We start from the raw sequence: 14,420 nt of genomic DNA, 5'->3' as shown, positions 1-14,420 counted from the left end.
GGTCATCCTCCTAATGTTTACTGTTCTTGTAACAATATTTGTGCTGCTTGGAACTCATTTATTAGTTGTATCTATGTTCCCCTTGTCGTCTTATTATGCTTTGTAAAGCGCTGCGGAATATGTTGGCGCTATATAAATAAAAAATAATAATAATATGCATAAACAATTATATATTGTGTGGCCACCTCAAGACAATAGATTAAGCTATGCAATTACGCCATCACTACGTAGTTTGCTTTAGGAAAAGCTTCAAAACTGATCAATCTTTGTTGTTATCATTGTCACTTTGTATATTGCTTAAGTTTACCACTGGCTTTTTCACTTTAGTAATGGTATTCATTGTTGATTTTGATGCTTATAAATAAAGCTTTCCTGGTAAAAAGAGAAAAAAAAAAAAGATACATATGAGAAGTTACATTTCCTTTTCAAGCTGCAGTGAGCTAAGAATGTCTTAAGGGGCCCATACACCTAACGATTTTCCCGCTGATATACAGCCGTTTCGATCACAGTGATCCAAAACGGCTGTGAAATCGCAGCGCACACCGCTGACAGAACGATTGATTTCCGTCCAAAATCGATCGTTCCCGTCGATTCCCGTCGACCCATGCGTGCGGAAGATTTTTCTCGGTCGCAGGCGGGTCGGGAGTGCATTCGAATGCCCGACGACCGACGCAATACAGCGGGTAATACATTACCTGCTCCAGCCGGCGCGAGTCCCCTAGTCTTCTTCTCTGCTTCGGGCTCCAGAGCTACACAGAACTTCCTGTCCCGGCAGGAAGTTTAAACAGTAGAGCGCCCTCTACTGTTTAAACTTCCCCTAGACATGAAGTTCAGTTGCCGGAGCAGAGAAGAAGACAGCGGTGACAGGGGACTCGCGCCGGCCGGAGCAGGCAATGTATGCGGGTCGGCGGCGGAAGCAGCAGCTCCACAGATTGTGATCGGTTCCAGGCTGAAATCGATTCACAATCTGTTTGCAGTAAAGGTGGCAATACGATCCCTCTCTGATCAGATTCGATCAGAGAGGGATCTATCTGTTCGTCGGATCTGATGGCAAATCGACCAGTGTATGGCCTACAGATAACAGTTCAAACTGGGACCATGGCACCCATACACTGAATGTATACACCGAAACTGTGTCCAGAATCCTCCACCTTGTTCTAGAAGTAATTAGTAGAGATGGCCCGAACTGTTCGCCGGCAAATGGTTCCCGGCGAACTTCCGTGGTTCGCGTTCACGGAGAACCGCGGTTCGCAGGAAGTTCGTAGTTTTGCGGAAGTTCAATTCGCCCCCACAGTGCATCATTGGGGTCAACTTTGACCCTCTACTACATCACAGTCAGCAGGCACATTGTAGCCAATCAAGCTACAATCCCTCCTGGAGCCCCACCCTCCCTTATAAAAGGCATGCAGCCTCAGCCTTTTCACTCACTCGTGTGGCTGCAGGAATTAGAGAAGAGAGAGCTGCTGCAGAGAGAGCTATAGGGAAAGCTTAGTTAGGCTCTTGTAGGCTTGTTAGCTTGCTCCTTGCTGATTCTTATTGCTAAAAAAAAGCACCCCTCAACAGCTCTTTTAAGCGCTAATGTTGTTCTTGTGATCTATTTTTTTTGTGTGGCACACTTGATTTATATACAACCCTGTCAGTCAGTCGCAGCTAGCCTTTGGCACCTTAATTCCTACTGTGCCACTGCCAGGCCCAGCACATTCAGTGACTACCTGTGTGTGTGACAGGCAGCTGAACATTGTTAATCCCAATGACTGCCCCTGTTCACTGTTCAGTGCAGCTACCTATACCTACGTGAGCACACGCATTGTTAATACTACCAGTCATTGCACCTGTCATTGCAGTCCGTGTGTGTGTGACAGGCAGCTGCACATTTGTAATCCCAATCACTGCACCTGTTCACTGTTCAGTGCGCCTACCTACCTATACCTACGAGAGCGCACGCATTGTTAATATCACCAGTTATTGCACCTGTCATTGCAGTCCGTGTGTGTGTGACAGGCAGCTGCACATTTGTAATCCCAATCACTGCACCTGTTCACTGTTCAGTGCACCTACCTACCTATACCTACGTGAGCGCACGCATTGTTAATACCACCAGTCATTGCACCTGTTCAGGGTACCTGTGTGTGTGTGTGTGAGACAGGCAGCTGCACATTTTTAATACCAGTCACTGCAACCTGTTCACTGCACATGTGTAACCGCACATTGTTGTACCAGCAGTCACTGCACCTGTGTAACCGTACATAGTATTAGTCAAGTCAGTGCATACCTTTCACTTCATCCCCCCCTCAATATGGACAAAACAAAAGGCAGAGCCAGAGGCAGGCAACCTGGCAGGTCTGTTCAAGGTCGCGCTTTCGTGATTTCGTGCGGCCCTCGACCAAAGTACAGTGTTCAGAAGAAGGCACGTGCTATCAACCCCCAATATTGTCAGGACGTAGTTGACTATTTATCACAGAACACCTCATCTTTCTCAGCTTCCGCATGGAAGCGTGATACATCTTCCTCCTCCTGCTCTTATTCTGGCACCCCACTTAACACTCAGTCAGCCACCACCACCAAAGTGCCATCACACCAGGGCTCAGCGGTGTGGCAATTTTTTTGTGTGTCTGCCTCAGATGAGAGCAATGCCATCTGTACTCTCTGCCATTGAGCTGTGGAAAGACCAAGACCCACGTAGGGACAACTACCTTATGAAGACACGTGATTACAAAGCACAAACTGCAATGGGATGACCACCTGAGGAAAAGCAGCACACAAAAGCAAAGCCACACACCGCAGTGGAAGATACCAGGCCGCAGTTTTTTCTCAAAAAAGGCGATACCTAAACTGTACCTTGATGTTGAAAGGCAAGTGGTGACATCTCTGGCACACAGCGTTGGGTCAAGGGTCCATCTGACCACGGATGCCTGGTCTGCAAAGCACGCTCAGGCCTGCCCGAAGACTAAGTCAGTCCCCACACACAGCATCTCTGCCTGCACGCCGTGTGACTGCCTGCCCCAAGACTAAGTCGGTCCCCACACAGCATCTCTGCCTGCAGGCCGCTTGACTGCCTTCTCTGCCACCACCAACAGGGTCCACCAGGACTCCAGGCGGATTCCTGAAGTTTTAAGGGAGCTGCTAGCAGCGGCAGCTATAATAATTTTTCTGGTGCGTGTACATGCCTGCCTAATTTTTCTGGCTGCACTGCAGCTGCAACAACAAAACAAAAGGCATGTACATGTGTCAATTCCCCTTCGTGATCTTTACCTTGCCATGGCGAAGGGGCTTGCGTATCACAATGAAGCAATGACCGCCGGCTATATGAGTGTCTCGGGGGAGTGGCACACCAAAGATAAAAAGGTTGTTGTTTAATTGTGGACAGACCAAATTCGATCAGCTGGACAATCACTGTTGTTCTGTCATTGAGCTACCTCAGCCTGGCGACCATATGGGCTTGAAAACCGCTATCACCTGCACTCTCGCCATGGTGCGCACCAGTCCAGCACGGATGTCACTACACAAACAGCTGTTTGCGGTGCGTTACACAGTGAGTTTGGTGTGTCAGTGTGAAGCAGTACTCTAATTACACTTCCTGATTGATGTATAAACATGCGAGATGTTTGAAAGCACTTTAGGCCTCCAATTTAGCATGCAATGTGATTTCTGCCCTTAAAACGCTGCTTTGCGTCAAATCCAGATTTTTCCCCAGGACTTTTGGCATCTATCCCACTCATCCATGCAAAAACTCAGATGTTAGACCCCTTGAAACATCTTTTCCATCAGTTTTGTGGCCAGCATAAATGTTTCTAGTTTTCAAAGTTCGCCTCCCTATTGAATACTATTGCGGTTCACGAAAGTTTGCAAGTTCGCAAATGTTTGCGAAGGTTCGCGAACGTTTGCGGAGGTTTCTCAAACCCGGTTTGTGAACCTAAAATGGGAGGTTCGGGCATCTCTAGTAATTAGCTGCACTGAGCAGGAGCCTTTGTTACTCATTGTGAACACCTTGACTAATGAATTGACTGGCAGCAAACTCTGCCATTTTTAATTGCTAGTTTTGGTTTGAACCACTGTGGAACAACTGTGTTTAATATGAACATACGACAAACTAATCAATCTAAACTAAAACGTACAATCAAAGCTAAACATACACAAGTCGATTACAGTCCGATATGCCAAGCCAATTAATCCCTCCCTGTTTGGACATAGATGGCATGGTGATCTAGATTTAAGCAGAAACCTATTGAGCATCATTTGAACCACTGCTTACCCCTTTGCATGGAAATCTTCCAGTATGTAAACAAACAAACACAGACAAACACAGAACATTTATATCGCACTTTTCTCCTGGCGGACTCAAAGCGCCAGAGCTGCAGCCACAAAGACGCGCTCTATAGGCAGTAGTAGTGTTAGGGAGTCTTGCCCAAAGTCTCCTACTGAATAGATGCTGGTTTACTGAACAGGCAGAGTTGAGATTCGAACCCTGGTCTCCCGTGTCAGAGGCAGAGCCCTTAACCATTACACTATCCAGCCAATAATAATGTACCATCATTATTGTAAACTGTCCAAACTCATTGAAAGGAAATAAATTAAATATGTTTGTTGGTGGTGGGTGGGGGTGTAATAGATTCGATTAAAGTGTCAAAGTGACCTTCTAACTGGAAACACATGCAGCAATGAAAACTGAAATGTTGTAACATTTCTCCATTATTAACTACATATGCTGGATTAAAATTAAATAGGCCTAAAACTGCCATTACGGATTGCCTCGGCCAAGAATATAGTGTGCACAGGAGCCTCTAGGCTAGCTGTAGAGCACTTGGCCCAAACTGTCGCAGAGTACTTGGGGAAGCTTGACGTTAAGTCATCTCCCTGGGATCCACAAGTGGCTCATCTTCTTCCTCCGAGGCGTACCCTCTCTTTGATAACAGCTGGACCTGTGATGACGTGACGCCTAAAACGCAGAAAAAGGATGTTGGACCCCTTGGACAACTATGGGGGGAGCTCATATGAACAACCTAGATGGTGTAGCAGGGGTAGGGAACACAGGTCTGTAACCATTCTTAAAATGTGTACTGCATCTGTTAGGAATAGAAAAGGGAAGGAATATGTGCTCCCTGTGTGCGTCAATCTTTTTTTTTACATTCTATCACTCCCGCTAGAGAGCTGCTCACCTCGAGTGGTGAATGGTGACAATGTTTTACAACTATGGTCAGCAAAGCAGGCTTAGATCAGTAGATTGCCTTGGATGGCCTTTACTACCTTTACTGGGGGTTCTCTGGCTACCTGTTCTGTAAGTTTTTTTTTGGTTACCTATACTGTAAGGGGGGTGGCTCTTTGGACGAATCGGGTAAAAACGTTGCTGGACATTTAGGTGCAGCTGGTGCAGCCATCGGTTGTAATGTGAATTACGACTATAGCTCATTCAGTAATTTGGGCACCATCAAAATATGGTGCCCAAATTACAATACAGTGTGATTCGGCAATAGCTGGAAGCAGAATTGCGTGTTACCCCAAAATCAATGGTGGCCTGGAGGGGGATTAGTACTAGTAATTAAGCTGCTGGGACTTTGCAGGAGCAGGGTGAGCGGTTTTTCGGGTTTACCCTGCGCCCAATTTTTAACCCCTTAAAGTGTACCAAAACCGTTTGAATTAAAATTAGAGTCACTTACCTGGGGCTTCTCCGAGCCCCCTGTAGCCGCTTTGTCCCACGCCGGTCCTCAACGATCCTCTGTTCCCCCACCGCGGCAACGTTTTTTTTGCCAACTTGGAGTTGGCGGGCCACTGCACCTGCGCAGCCCTGGCCTTCTATTGCGGAGGGGAACGCGAAGAAGGATACGCATGGCCAGGGCTGCTCAGTCGCAGTGGCCCACCGACTCCGAGTCGTCAAAATTGAAACTTAACCGCAGCGGGGAAACAGAGGATCGTTGAGGACCGGCGTGGGACAGGGCGGCTGCAAGGGGCTAGGAGAAGCCCCAGGTAAGTCAATCTCATTTTAATTCAAACTGTTTCGGTTTCCTTAAAAATGAGAATTATAATATGAGACATCATGACATTCTATAAATGTTTGAATGAGCTGATTTTCAGTTCGTGGTTGCTTGTTTTTTCCTTGAGTCTACTGGACAGCAAGAGTGATCTTAAAAAATGGCTTGTATTTATTAGACATGAAAGTTATTACCGCAGTTAGCAAAAGTTTGTAGCTCTCACTCAAGTCACATCCTGCAGACCATAGTAAGGATTCCAGAAATGTTAGTAAATTTTACTTCAGTCACGTGTTTGTGTTCACGGCAATAACCTTTTCTAGTGAATTCAATTTAACGTGTTTGTTATGTCAATGCTCTACGAGTGTGTGCATGCAGCTACAACTGCACAACCACTAATTTACTGACAGCAACCATCTCTGGACTAGTACTTGCATTGCAAATGATTGACTAACAGCAGACAATTGTTATTCAGTTCAAGCCAGGTGTGGAGAAGGTGTTTTGTTCTGCATTCATGCCACATCTTGTAGTACAAGAGGCCTGTAGAGATGGTATCTTGGCTATGTCCATAGCAAAATGTGTGCCCTATATGCAGGCCTGGATTTACATCAGTGGAGCCTATAGGCACAGATGTCCTGGCACCCTAGTCTTCGCTCTCCATGAACCCACAAATGCCGCCGAACTGCACTGCAAGTGTGCTGGCTGGCCTAGCTGTTACCTCTCCCCTACTTCCCTTGCCTGTCATAGGTAGCTACAGGTGCCCCTTAGCATTAGGTAGCCAGACGCTGCATAGGAAAGGAGGCAGGCATTTCGTGGAGTGGAGTGAGCCGCCTTTCCATCATCAGACGCCTGTAGGCACGTGCCTTATGGTAAATCCGGCCCTGCCTATATGTAAAATTTAAAAAAGTAACACAAAATGAAGAGAGCAAGCACTTGAAGACCTTGTGTGTGGCCTGCAAATGCAGAGTTACTATAGAAAGGCATAAAGGTGAAATGGGGCCCAGGAAAGGTAATAGCTTTGGATTCCCCTGCTTGGGACCATTTTTTGGTAAAGGAAGGATTGAAACGTCACTGTGCTGACTGAGCAATGTAATGTGAGCACGGTCCATGTGATGTGAGAGGCAATGTGAGCACATGTGACGTCACCGGCCAAGTCTTGCAGATTCCTGGGAAAGATCAAATCCTGCAGGTACAACACTGGAGGGAAGAGCAATTATGCCCCTGATGACCAAAGTGGATAACAGGCAGTGAAAAAAAAAATGACTAGCTGAGCCTGTCAATAGAACTATGATCACATCATATTTTAAACAGCAGAGCAGCACCATCTAGTGGTCACTCAACAATCTGCAACACCCAGCAATTTGCAGGTGTGCTACATCTATCAATGGACATCTTAAAAGTGACCACACACAGTTCTTTATTTATTTTAAATGAGTTTTACATTGGAAACAGAAATTTCCACCATGCTGAAATCAGGCATTTTATTTACTCTTGAGATTTGGCAACGGAAAGAAAAGTTTGATTCAATTTTTCTCTATACAATTGCACAATTGAAGGTAAAGAGGCGCCCTGGTTGAAATAAAAGCATCTAAAAACAGCTTAAAATCGAGGAAATAATATGAGGTGGCTTACCTCAATAACAAAATCCTTGTATATGACAAAAGATTTTTATTTAGCACAGGCAACGCATTTCGCGGGTCCAAGCCCGCTTCATCAGGCCAATAAAAGTGCCTACAATAGTGAAAGAGCTCCTCAGTATAACTGTATCGACAGCGTTATAGGTTAATACAATGAATACTTATGCGTTATACATTTATATCCTAATAGTATACATATCATTATAGTTAAATGAAAAACGATCAAATGATTCGATAGATCCATCAATCAGAAAAACGATTTTTCAAAAAAGTAAATATAACCTAATTTAAGGATCTGGACTGCTGATCTAAAATGCCCACAAGTTTATCATGGGCATAGAAATGGCACGAATCTGAGACCGGCTAATCTATTTTTGTTTTGTCGTATCAACTTGCAATTTACTTTTGAAGAAATTTTAACCAACTAATATATATCTTTGGGTTTTTTTGTTTATTTTTTTTTTAATAGGGATACCTGCACCCAGAGGGAACTATTCCAGTAAGGCATTATCTGTACTTTCACCACTGTAGATTAGAGAAGGCTTGTATATTGCAGTGTGCTGCAAATAGTAGACTAACCTTTCATTCTATTGCTGCTTATTAAAGTGTATCTGAAAGGACATAAAAAAAAAAATCAAACCTACAAGCTAAATCTTAAAGTACACTTAAAGGGACCCTGAACAAAGAAAATAAATGATATCTAAGAAAATAAACGGGCTGCGCATGTGCAACTTCGACCGAAATCGCTGGGTTAACAAAGTCGCCAGCGGGACCTTGGAGGGGACCCAGAGGACGCCGAAGGACCTCGTGAGCTAGGGGGCCTGAAGGAAGCACCAGGTAAGTCCAGATTCCGATAATTTTCTCTGTTCCAGGCCCCTTTAAACTGTGAGGGAACTGGTGGCTGCATATTTATTGCCTTTTAAACAAAGCCTGTTGCCTGGAAGTCCTGCCGAGCTCTTAGGCTGCAGTAGCATCTGAATTGCACACCTGAAACAAGCATGCAGCTAGTCTAGTCAGATTTTTGTCAGAAACATCTGATCTACATGGTTGTTCAGGCTAAGAGTATTGGCAGAAGATCAGCAGGACAGCCAGGCAATTTGCATTGTTTAAAATAAAATACATTTCAGCTTTCATATCAGTTCAGGTGTACTTTAAAAACGTCTTTACAGAGATGACAGAAGGTGACTCAGGTGTTCATTCAAAAAAAGAACCTCATTATGTGCCAGAGACCAGCTAATTTTCCAGCTCCCTCAAAGTAAAGTCAGTATTTGCAAATGCACTAGCCACCTATCTTCACCATGTGACTATGGTTGACTGGGTTATTCATTATAGTGACTGGTTTGTCCATCAATGAAAAGAATAGTTTAATTGGTTTACTTCTGTGGATGGTGAGAACGACAGGAAACACTACATCCTTCTTCCCCATCCATACATCAGGGTGTCAGGCACGCATTATAAAGCAGCTAATGGTTGCTGGGTGAGGTGAGTATCACTACCATGGGAGTTTTGGGGTGAGGACAGTCTATTTATTCCCATCTCTGCGCAGGGCGAAGCCGAAAAATGTCTCACCCTGTCCCTGCACAAACTCTCAGGACCAAAAGGAGGGGTAATTTGGGTACTGGCTATTGCCGGTAGACAATTTACTTTTTTTTACTAATGCAGTGCCCAAACCAGACAAGCAAAGCTGGCGCTGAAACAATTAGCGCAACGATGCACTGAAATTAGCTGGTTTGGGGTGAGAGGGATTGGTAAGCCTGAAGCAGGGTGTCTCACCTCTTCCCGGTGGGACCCCTGGCTTCCTCCGGTGTCCACCGTCTCTGTAACCATCTGTACCATGTGGCACTGGCACATGTGTGACATCACAGCTGCGAATCAATCTGGCGCAGCCCTACGCCCATCATTTGGCCACACCCATAGGCTGTAATGAGAATGACAGCTATAGTGGTGCTCAGTAACTAATTTGGGGGCATCGGCAATACCTGGAGCTCAAATTTAAAAAAAACAAGGTCATTCGGTCTCTGGCAATAGTATTTAGCGCGGGGAGGAGTTTGGCTGCAGCAGGGTGAGCTATCTCTCAAATTCAGCCTACACTCACATTTACTCGTGCCATTTTTAAATGTAGGCGGCGGCAGGGGCGCTAGGCCGATTTCTGACAGATTTCACGCTAAAATCTGTTGGAAATTGGTGTGCAGTGTATGGGCAGGCAACAGATCCCTCTCTGATCAGATTTGATCAAAGAGGGATCTATCTCACAGTCGATCTGCCCCATACATCAACCAGTGTAGAATAACTATACAGTACAGGCCAAAAGTTTGGACACACCTTCGCATTCAAAGAGTTTTCTTTATTTTTATGACTATAAACATTGTAGATTCACACTGAAGGCATCCAAACTATGAATTAACACATGTGGAAGTATAGTACATAAGCAAAAAGTCTGAAACAACTGAAAATATGTCATATTCTAGGTTCTTCAAAGTAGCCACCTTTTGCTTTGATTACTGCTTTGCACACTCCTGTCATTCTCTTGATGAGCTTCAAGAGGTAGTAGAAGGTGTGTCCAAACTTTTGGTCTGTACTGTATATAGGCAATAATGAGTTGTTTTTTATTGGTTATTATGCCTACCTTTAGGGCCCATCCACACTTGAAAGTGGCAAAACGGTAGCGCTTGGCTCTACCGTTTTGCACGGGTGATTTTACCGCTATTAGCGCAATAAAATCACTGTGCACTCTCGGGATTCCCAATGATCGTGATCGCTCCAAAATCACGGGAAAATGCAGCAGACAACACAATTTGCGATTGGCACTAATCGCGAAACGCCCATGATCGGCGGCAATTGCAGCAGTGAGATCACTGCCATATAGTTACAATTGCGCTAGTGCTAAACGCCCTAGTGTGCACGGGCCCTTATAGGTTTACACATTCCACATGCACTGATGGTTGTTTTGTTAATTAGGCCCATTGTGTTCTTTCTTTTCTCAGGTTTGGCTCTGAGACTGGTAAATGGAAGTAGCCCGTGTGCTGGTCGTGTGGAGATCTATTTCAGAGAAAAGTGGGGAACAGTGTGCGATGATTACTGGAGTCTGGAGGATGCAGCAGTAGTGTGCCGCCAAATGGGATGCGGCAAGGCTGTTTCCTTTCACATGGGTGCCTACTTTGGGCAAGGCGCTAATTCTATTGTATTAGATGATGTGAGATGTTTAGGAAATGAAACGGAGCTGTGGAACTGCCCCCACCGCGGAGTGGGAATTACCAACTGTAACCACGCCGAGGACGCCGGAGTCACCTGTTCAGGTATGAAGTTTCATTTCAGAAGGAATATTTATAGAAATCAGCAGAGCAGGGACAAGGTCCTCCAGCACCCAAGGCTGAGACACCAAAGTGCGCCCCTCCATCCCTCCCACCCCAGCTGTCACACACTGATTGCTATTCGACTAAGAGGGCCACAGGGTCCACAACCTCTCCAACACCTTAATATCTAGTTATCTGGCTTACTTATCTGGCTTACAGTCACTGCTATGTATCCCCTTTTCTTATTTCTTTCTGCTTCAAACACAATTAGGAATGACAGCTGAATAAATTGTGCGCCCCCTCCTACACTGCGCCCTGAGGCTGGAGCCTCTCCAGCCTATGCCTCGGCCCGGCCCTGGAAATTAGCATTTTTCCTTATAAATCCTCACAGTTGAAAATTACTTCACTCTAGCTTTTTCTGAGTTAAATGAGTACATTTACCAATATTCTACATTTTGAAAGTGTAAATCACGATAGTAAAATATCGGTAAATAATACTGATATTTTACTACAACTAAATCCACCCTATTCTCACATTGAACCCCCCCTCTACTGATGCCTAACCTTAACCACCCCTCCCACGACTAACCTTAACCACCCCGGCTATTGCTTATCTTAACCAACCCCAACCCCCCGCGGCTAACCTTAGCCAACCACCCCCTCCCCAGCTAATCTTAAAACCTCAACCCTCTCTTTACCCACAAAAAAAATGCCTGCAAAAACAATAACTATCAAACCCACAAAAAACATAATTATGGGTGCCCCATTCATACAAATTATCATTTTAAGTGTGAAATCTGGGGGCGTGGGGCGACCTGCTATGAAATCTTATGGTAGCTTCAGATTTCATAGCAATAATATGTATAGGCACCCAAATTTCTGCCAGTAATAGGTGCCCAACATATTCTACCTCCACAATAAAGAAGTGAAGAGTAAAAACACACCGTGAAATGGTCTTGATGTGGCACTTATATCGGTCTTGATGTGGCATTTTCCTTTGCTTAAAAAAATATAAATATTTAATTTATGGCCTTCTTTTTTCACCTGTATACGTCTTTTCTCGATATAAGTCTTTCTTATGATGTCACCATCCTTTGTATATTTCTGTCTTCCATCATTTTCATGATGGAGGTCGCCCCCCCCCCCCCCCCCCCCTCCTCACCTCGGGCTCTCCGAGGACATTTCTCCCTCTAGTGTCTGATGCGACTTCCTGTTTATACAGGAAGTCGCTTCAGAGGCTAGAGCGAGAGGAACGTCCTCGCTGGAGCACACGGAAGGTATGTAGCTGCCGCTGCCCGCAGCGGCTCCCATGTTGCTGGAGGGGAGCGCAGAGGGGAGAGCCCGAGGTGAGGGAGGGGGGGACCATCCCCCCTCCCCGCCTGAAGTTCAGTATGGCTTTCTCCTCATGCTGCGACCCCTCCAGCCCCCCAAAACGGCACCAAATGGGCCCTGGGGGGGCGGGAGGCCACTCAGAATTTCTGCACTAGATCCCTGGGGGGATCTAGTTACACCCCTGCTCTCACCAGATTTTCCCATTGGTCCTTAAAGCAGAATGAAACCCAGCAATTCTTCTTTGCTCTAAAACATTATTTACAGCATATTATACACACTACCAGCATTTTTTTTTTTTTACTAGAACAGCATTCAAAAACAGGACAGAAAAGCTCAATGCCTGGTAAGCTGGATGCAGCTGAACTGGAGATAATGTTATCTTGTATTTAATTGTATCAAGTGAGTAAGTATAAAAACACTTCTCTGAGTACATGGCAAGGAAATGAACAGTGCTACTTAAAAACAGATAAGTGCCTACCTGCAAGAGAGTGCAAGCCCCACTTGTGGGATAAAATACACACCTAGCATACACATAACCTGTCTACCACTGGAGGATGTTGGTTTCCTGTAACAGCTTGCATGCAACTTGTTAAGTACTCGTCCCTCCCACTGTGGAGAAGTCATCCTCAGATCAAGATCGCGCCGGGTGAGGACGCCACGGCCACAGGGCTCCGGTCTTTTTCTCTTTTTCCCCCTAACTCCCCCGCTGGCGACCTCCCGACCACCTCCACCCACGGGACTCGGATGTGCCCCGCGGGCTGCTGGAGGATCGGGAGGTCGCGTGCTCTGCTCCGCTGCGGGGTGGGGATCGCCTGACCTGGGGGAATTCGCTGCAGCCAGGGGAGCCGGAACACCGCTCTGGAGCCAGGGGAGCCGGGACGCCGCATGCAGCGCCGCCTCCACGCAGCACATGTTTCTGCCTCTCCTGCCGGGACCACATAGAGGGGCAGCGGCGGCTCCACACCGCACTCGGCTGCTCTCAAATGTCTGGGGCTGCCACGTGGGCTCTGCTCCGTCACTCACGCCGCCATCACCAGCCGTCCAGGGACACCGCCAGAGACCTCCCCATCACTGGGCGGGTGACCCGCAGTCTGTGCAGCTCGGGAATGCTGGTGCTGCCGGACCCCCTCCACCACGGGTAGAGATCAGGTTGCCAGCATGAGAACGTGGGACACGTGCAGAGGAGGCCTAATCGCAGCTGCTCCCCCAGTCACCATGGAAACGGACACGCTGCCATGCGGAAATGGAGAGCCTGTTGCTGCCCCATTGCAGCCACAGACGAGGTATGCTGCCCTGGCCTGTCCACCACTGCTGCCCAGCCAGGGTGCCCCCGGCCCTATGTCCACCAATTGCTGCCCAGCCGAGGTGCCCCCCGGCCCCACGTCCACCACTGCTGCCTGGCATAAGTGCCCCCCTGGCACCACAGGACCCCCACTGTGTCTGCGCCCTCAGTACCCTGCCGTGCGGACTTGTGATTAGAAGCGCTACTCCTCGGGCAACCTGGTTCGAGTAAACTCTGTTGTCCGCCTCCATCATGATGCCCCGCTGCTTCTGCTTTCTCTCTACTTTCCGTGGACAATCGGTTGCACCTGTCTTGTTGGGAGCGTGTCGCTGTGTAGCGTCCAGTGCCGAAAATGGCAGCGCTCATATCAGCTCTCAGGCTGCTCCTCCAGTCCCACTCTTTTCTGTTCCTGCTATCAGTGTATGTAATTGCTATGCTTGTATTACGTTAACTGTATGTGTATGCTGTAATGCTCTTGTTTTTGCTTTTTATTTTTGTTCTGCTTTTATTGTTTATACGTATGTACCATGCTTAACTGTATACGATGCTCTACTTCATTGTACGCACAAGCTGTTAATGTTGTCCTATGTATGCTTATACCATGTCTACGTATGCACCATGCTTAACCGTATGCTATTGTCTTGTTTTTTTCTTTTCATCAACGACCCTGTATGCGCCAAAACCAATTCCGGGTACAATCCACCGTTGTACTTGGTGAAATAAATTCTGATTCTGATTCACATGGGAGGGGACCTAACACTAACTAAATCCTAACCTATGCATATGCATAACCTGGGTGCGCTACCAAGTAAAATCGAAAATTGTGCAAAAGGTGGATCCACCGGCGTACCTACCGGGGATGCGACTCCCTCAGCCGCAGGGGGGCCCGGGGCTGCTCTGGGGCCCGCTCACT

General features: G+C 46.6%; 1 protein-coding gene across 1 annotated transcript in view; it reads left to right on the top strand.

The window, feature by feature from the left end:
• LOC137533856 (CUB and zona pellucida-like domain-containing protein 1) overlaps positions 1-14,420 on the top strand; it is a 60,353-nt gene that overhangs the window by 8,889 nt on the left and 37,044 nt on the right. Inside the window, exon 3 of the mRNA XM_068255112.1 lies at positions 10,585-10,896. Coding sequence (XP_068111213.1) covers positions 10,585-10,896 — 312 coding nt within the window. The remainder of the gene's footprint in view (positions 1-10,584; positions 10,897-14,420) is intronic.

The sequence above is a fragment of the Hyperolius riggenbachi genome, chromosome 10, assembly GCF_040937935.1.
Source record: "Hyperolius riggenbachi isolate aHypRig1 chromosome 10, aHypRig1.pri, whole genome shotgun sequence".
Lineage (NCBI taxonomy): Eukaryota > Metazoa > Chordata > Amphibia > Anura > Hyperoliidae > Hyperolius > Hyperolius riggenbachi.
Note: the sequence above shows the minus strand (reverse complement) of the source record. Positions and strands in the feature narration are given on the sequence as shown.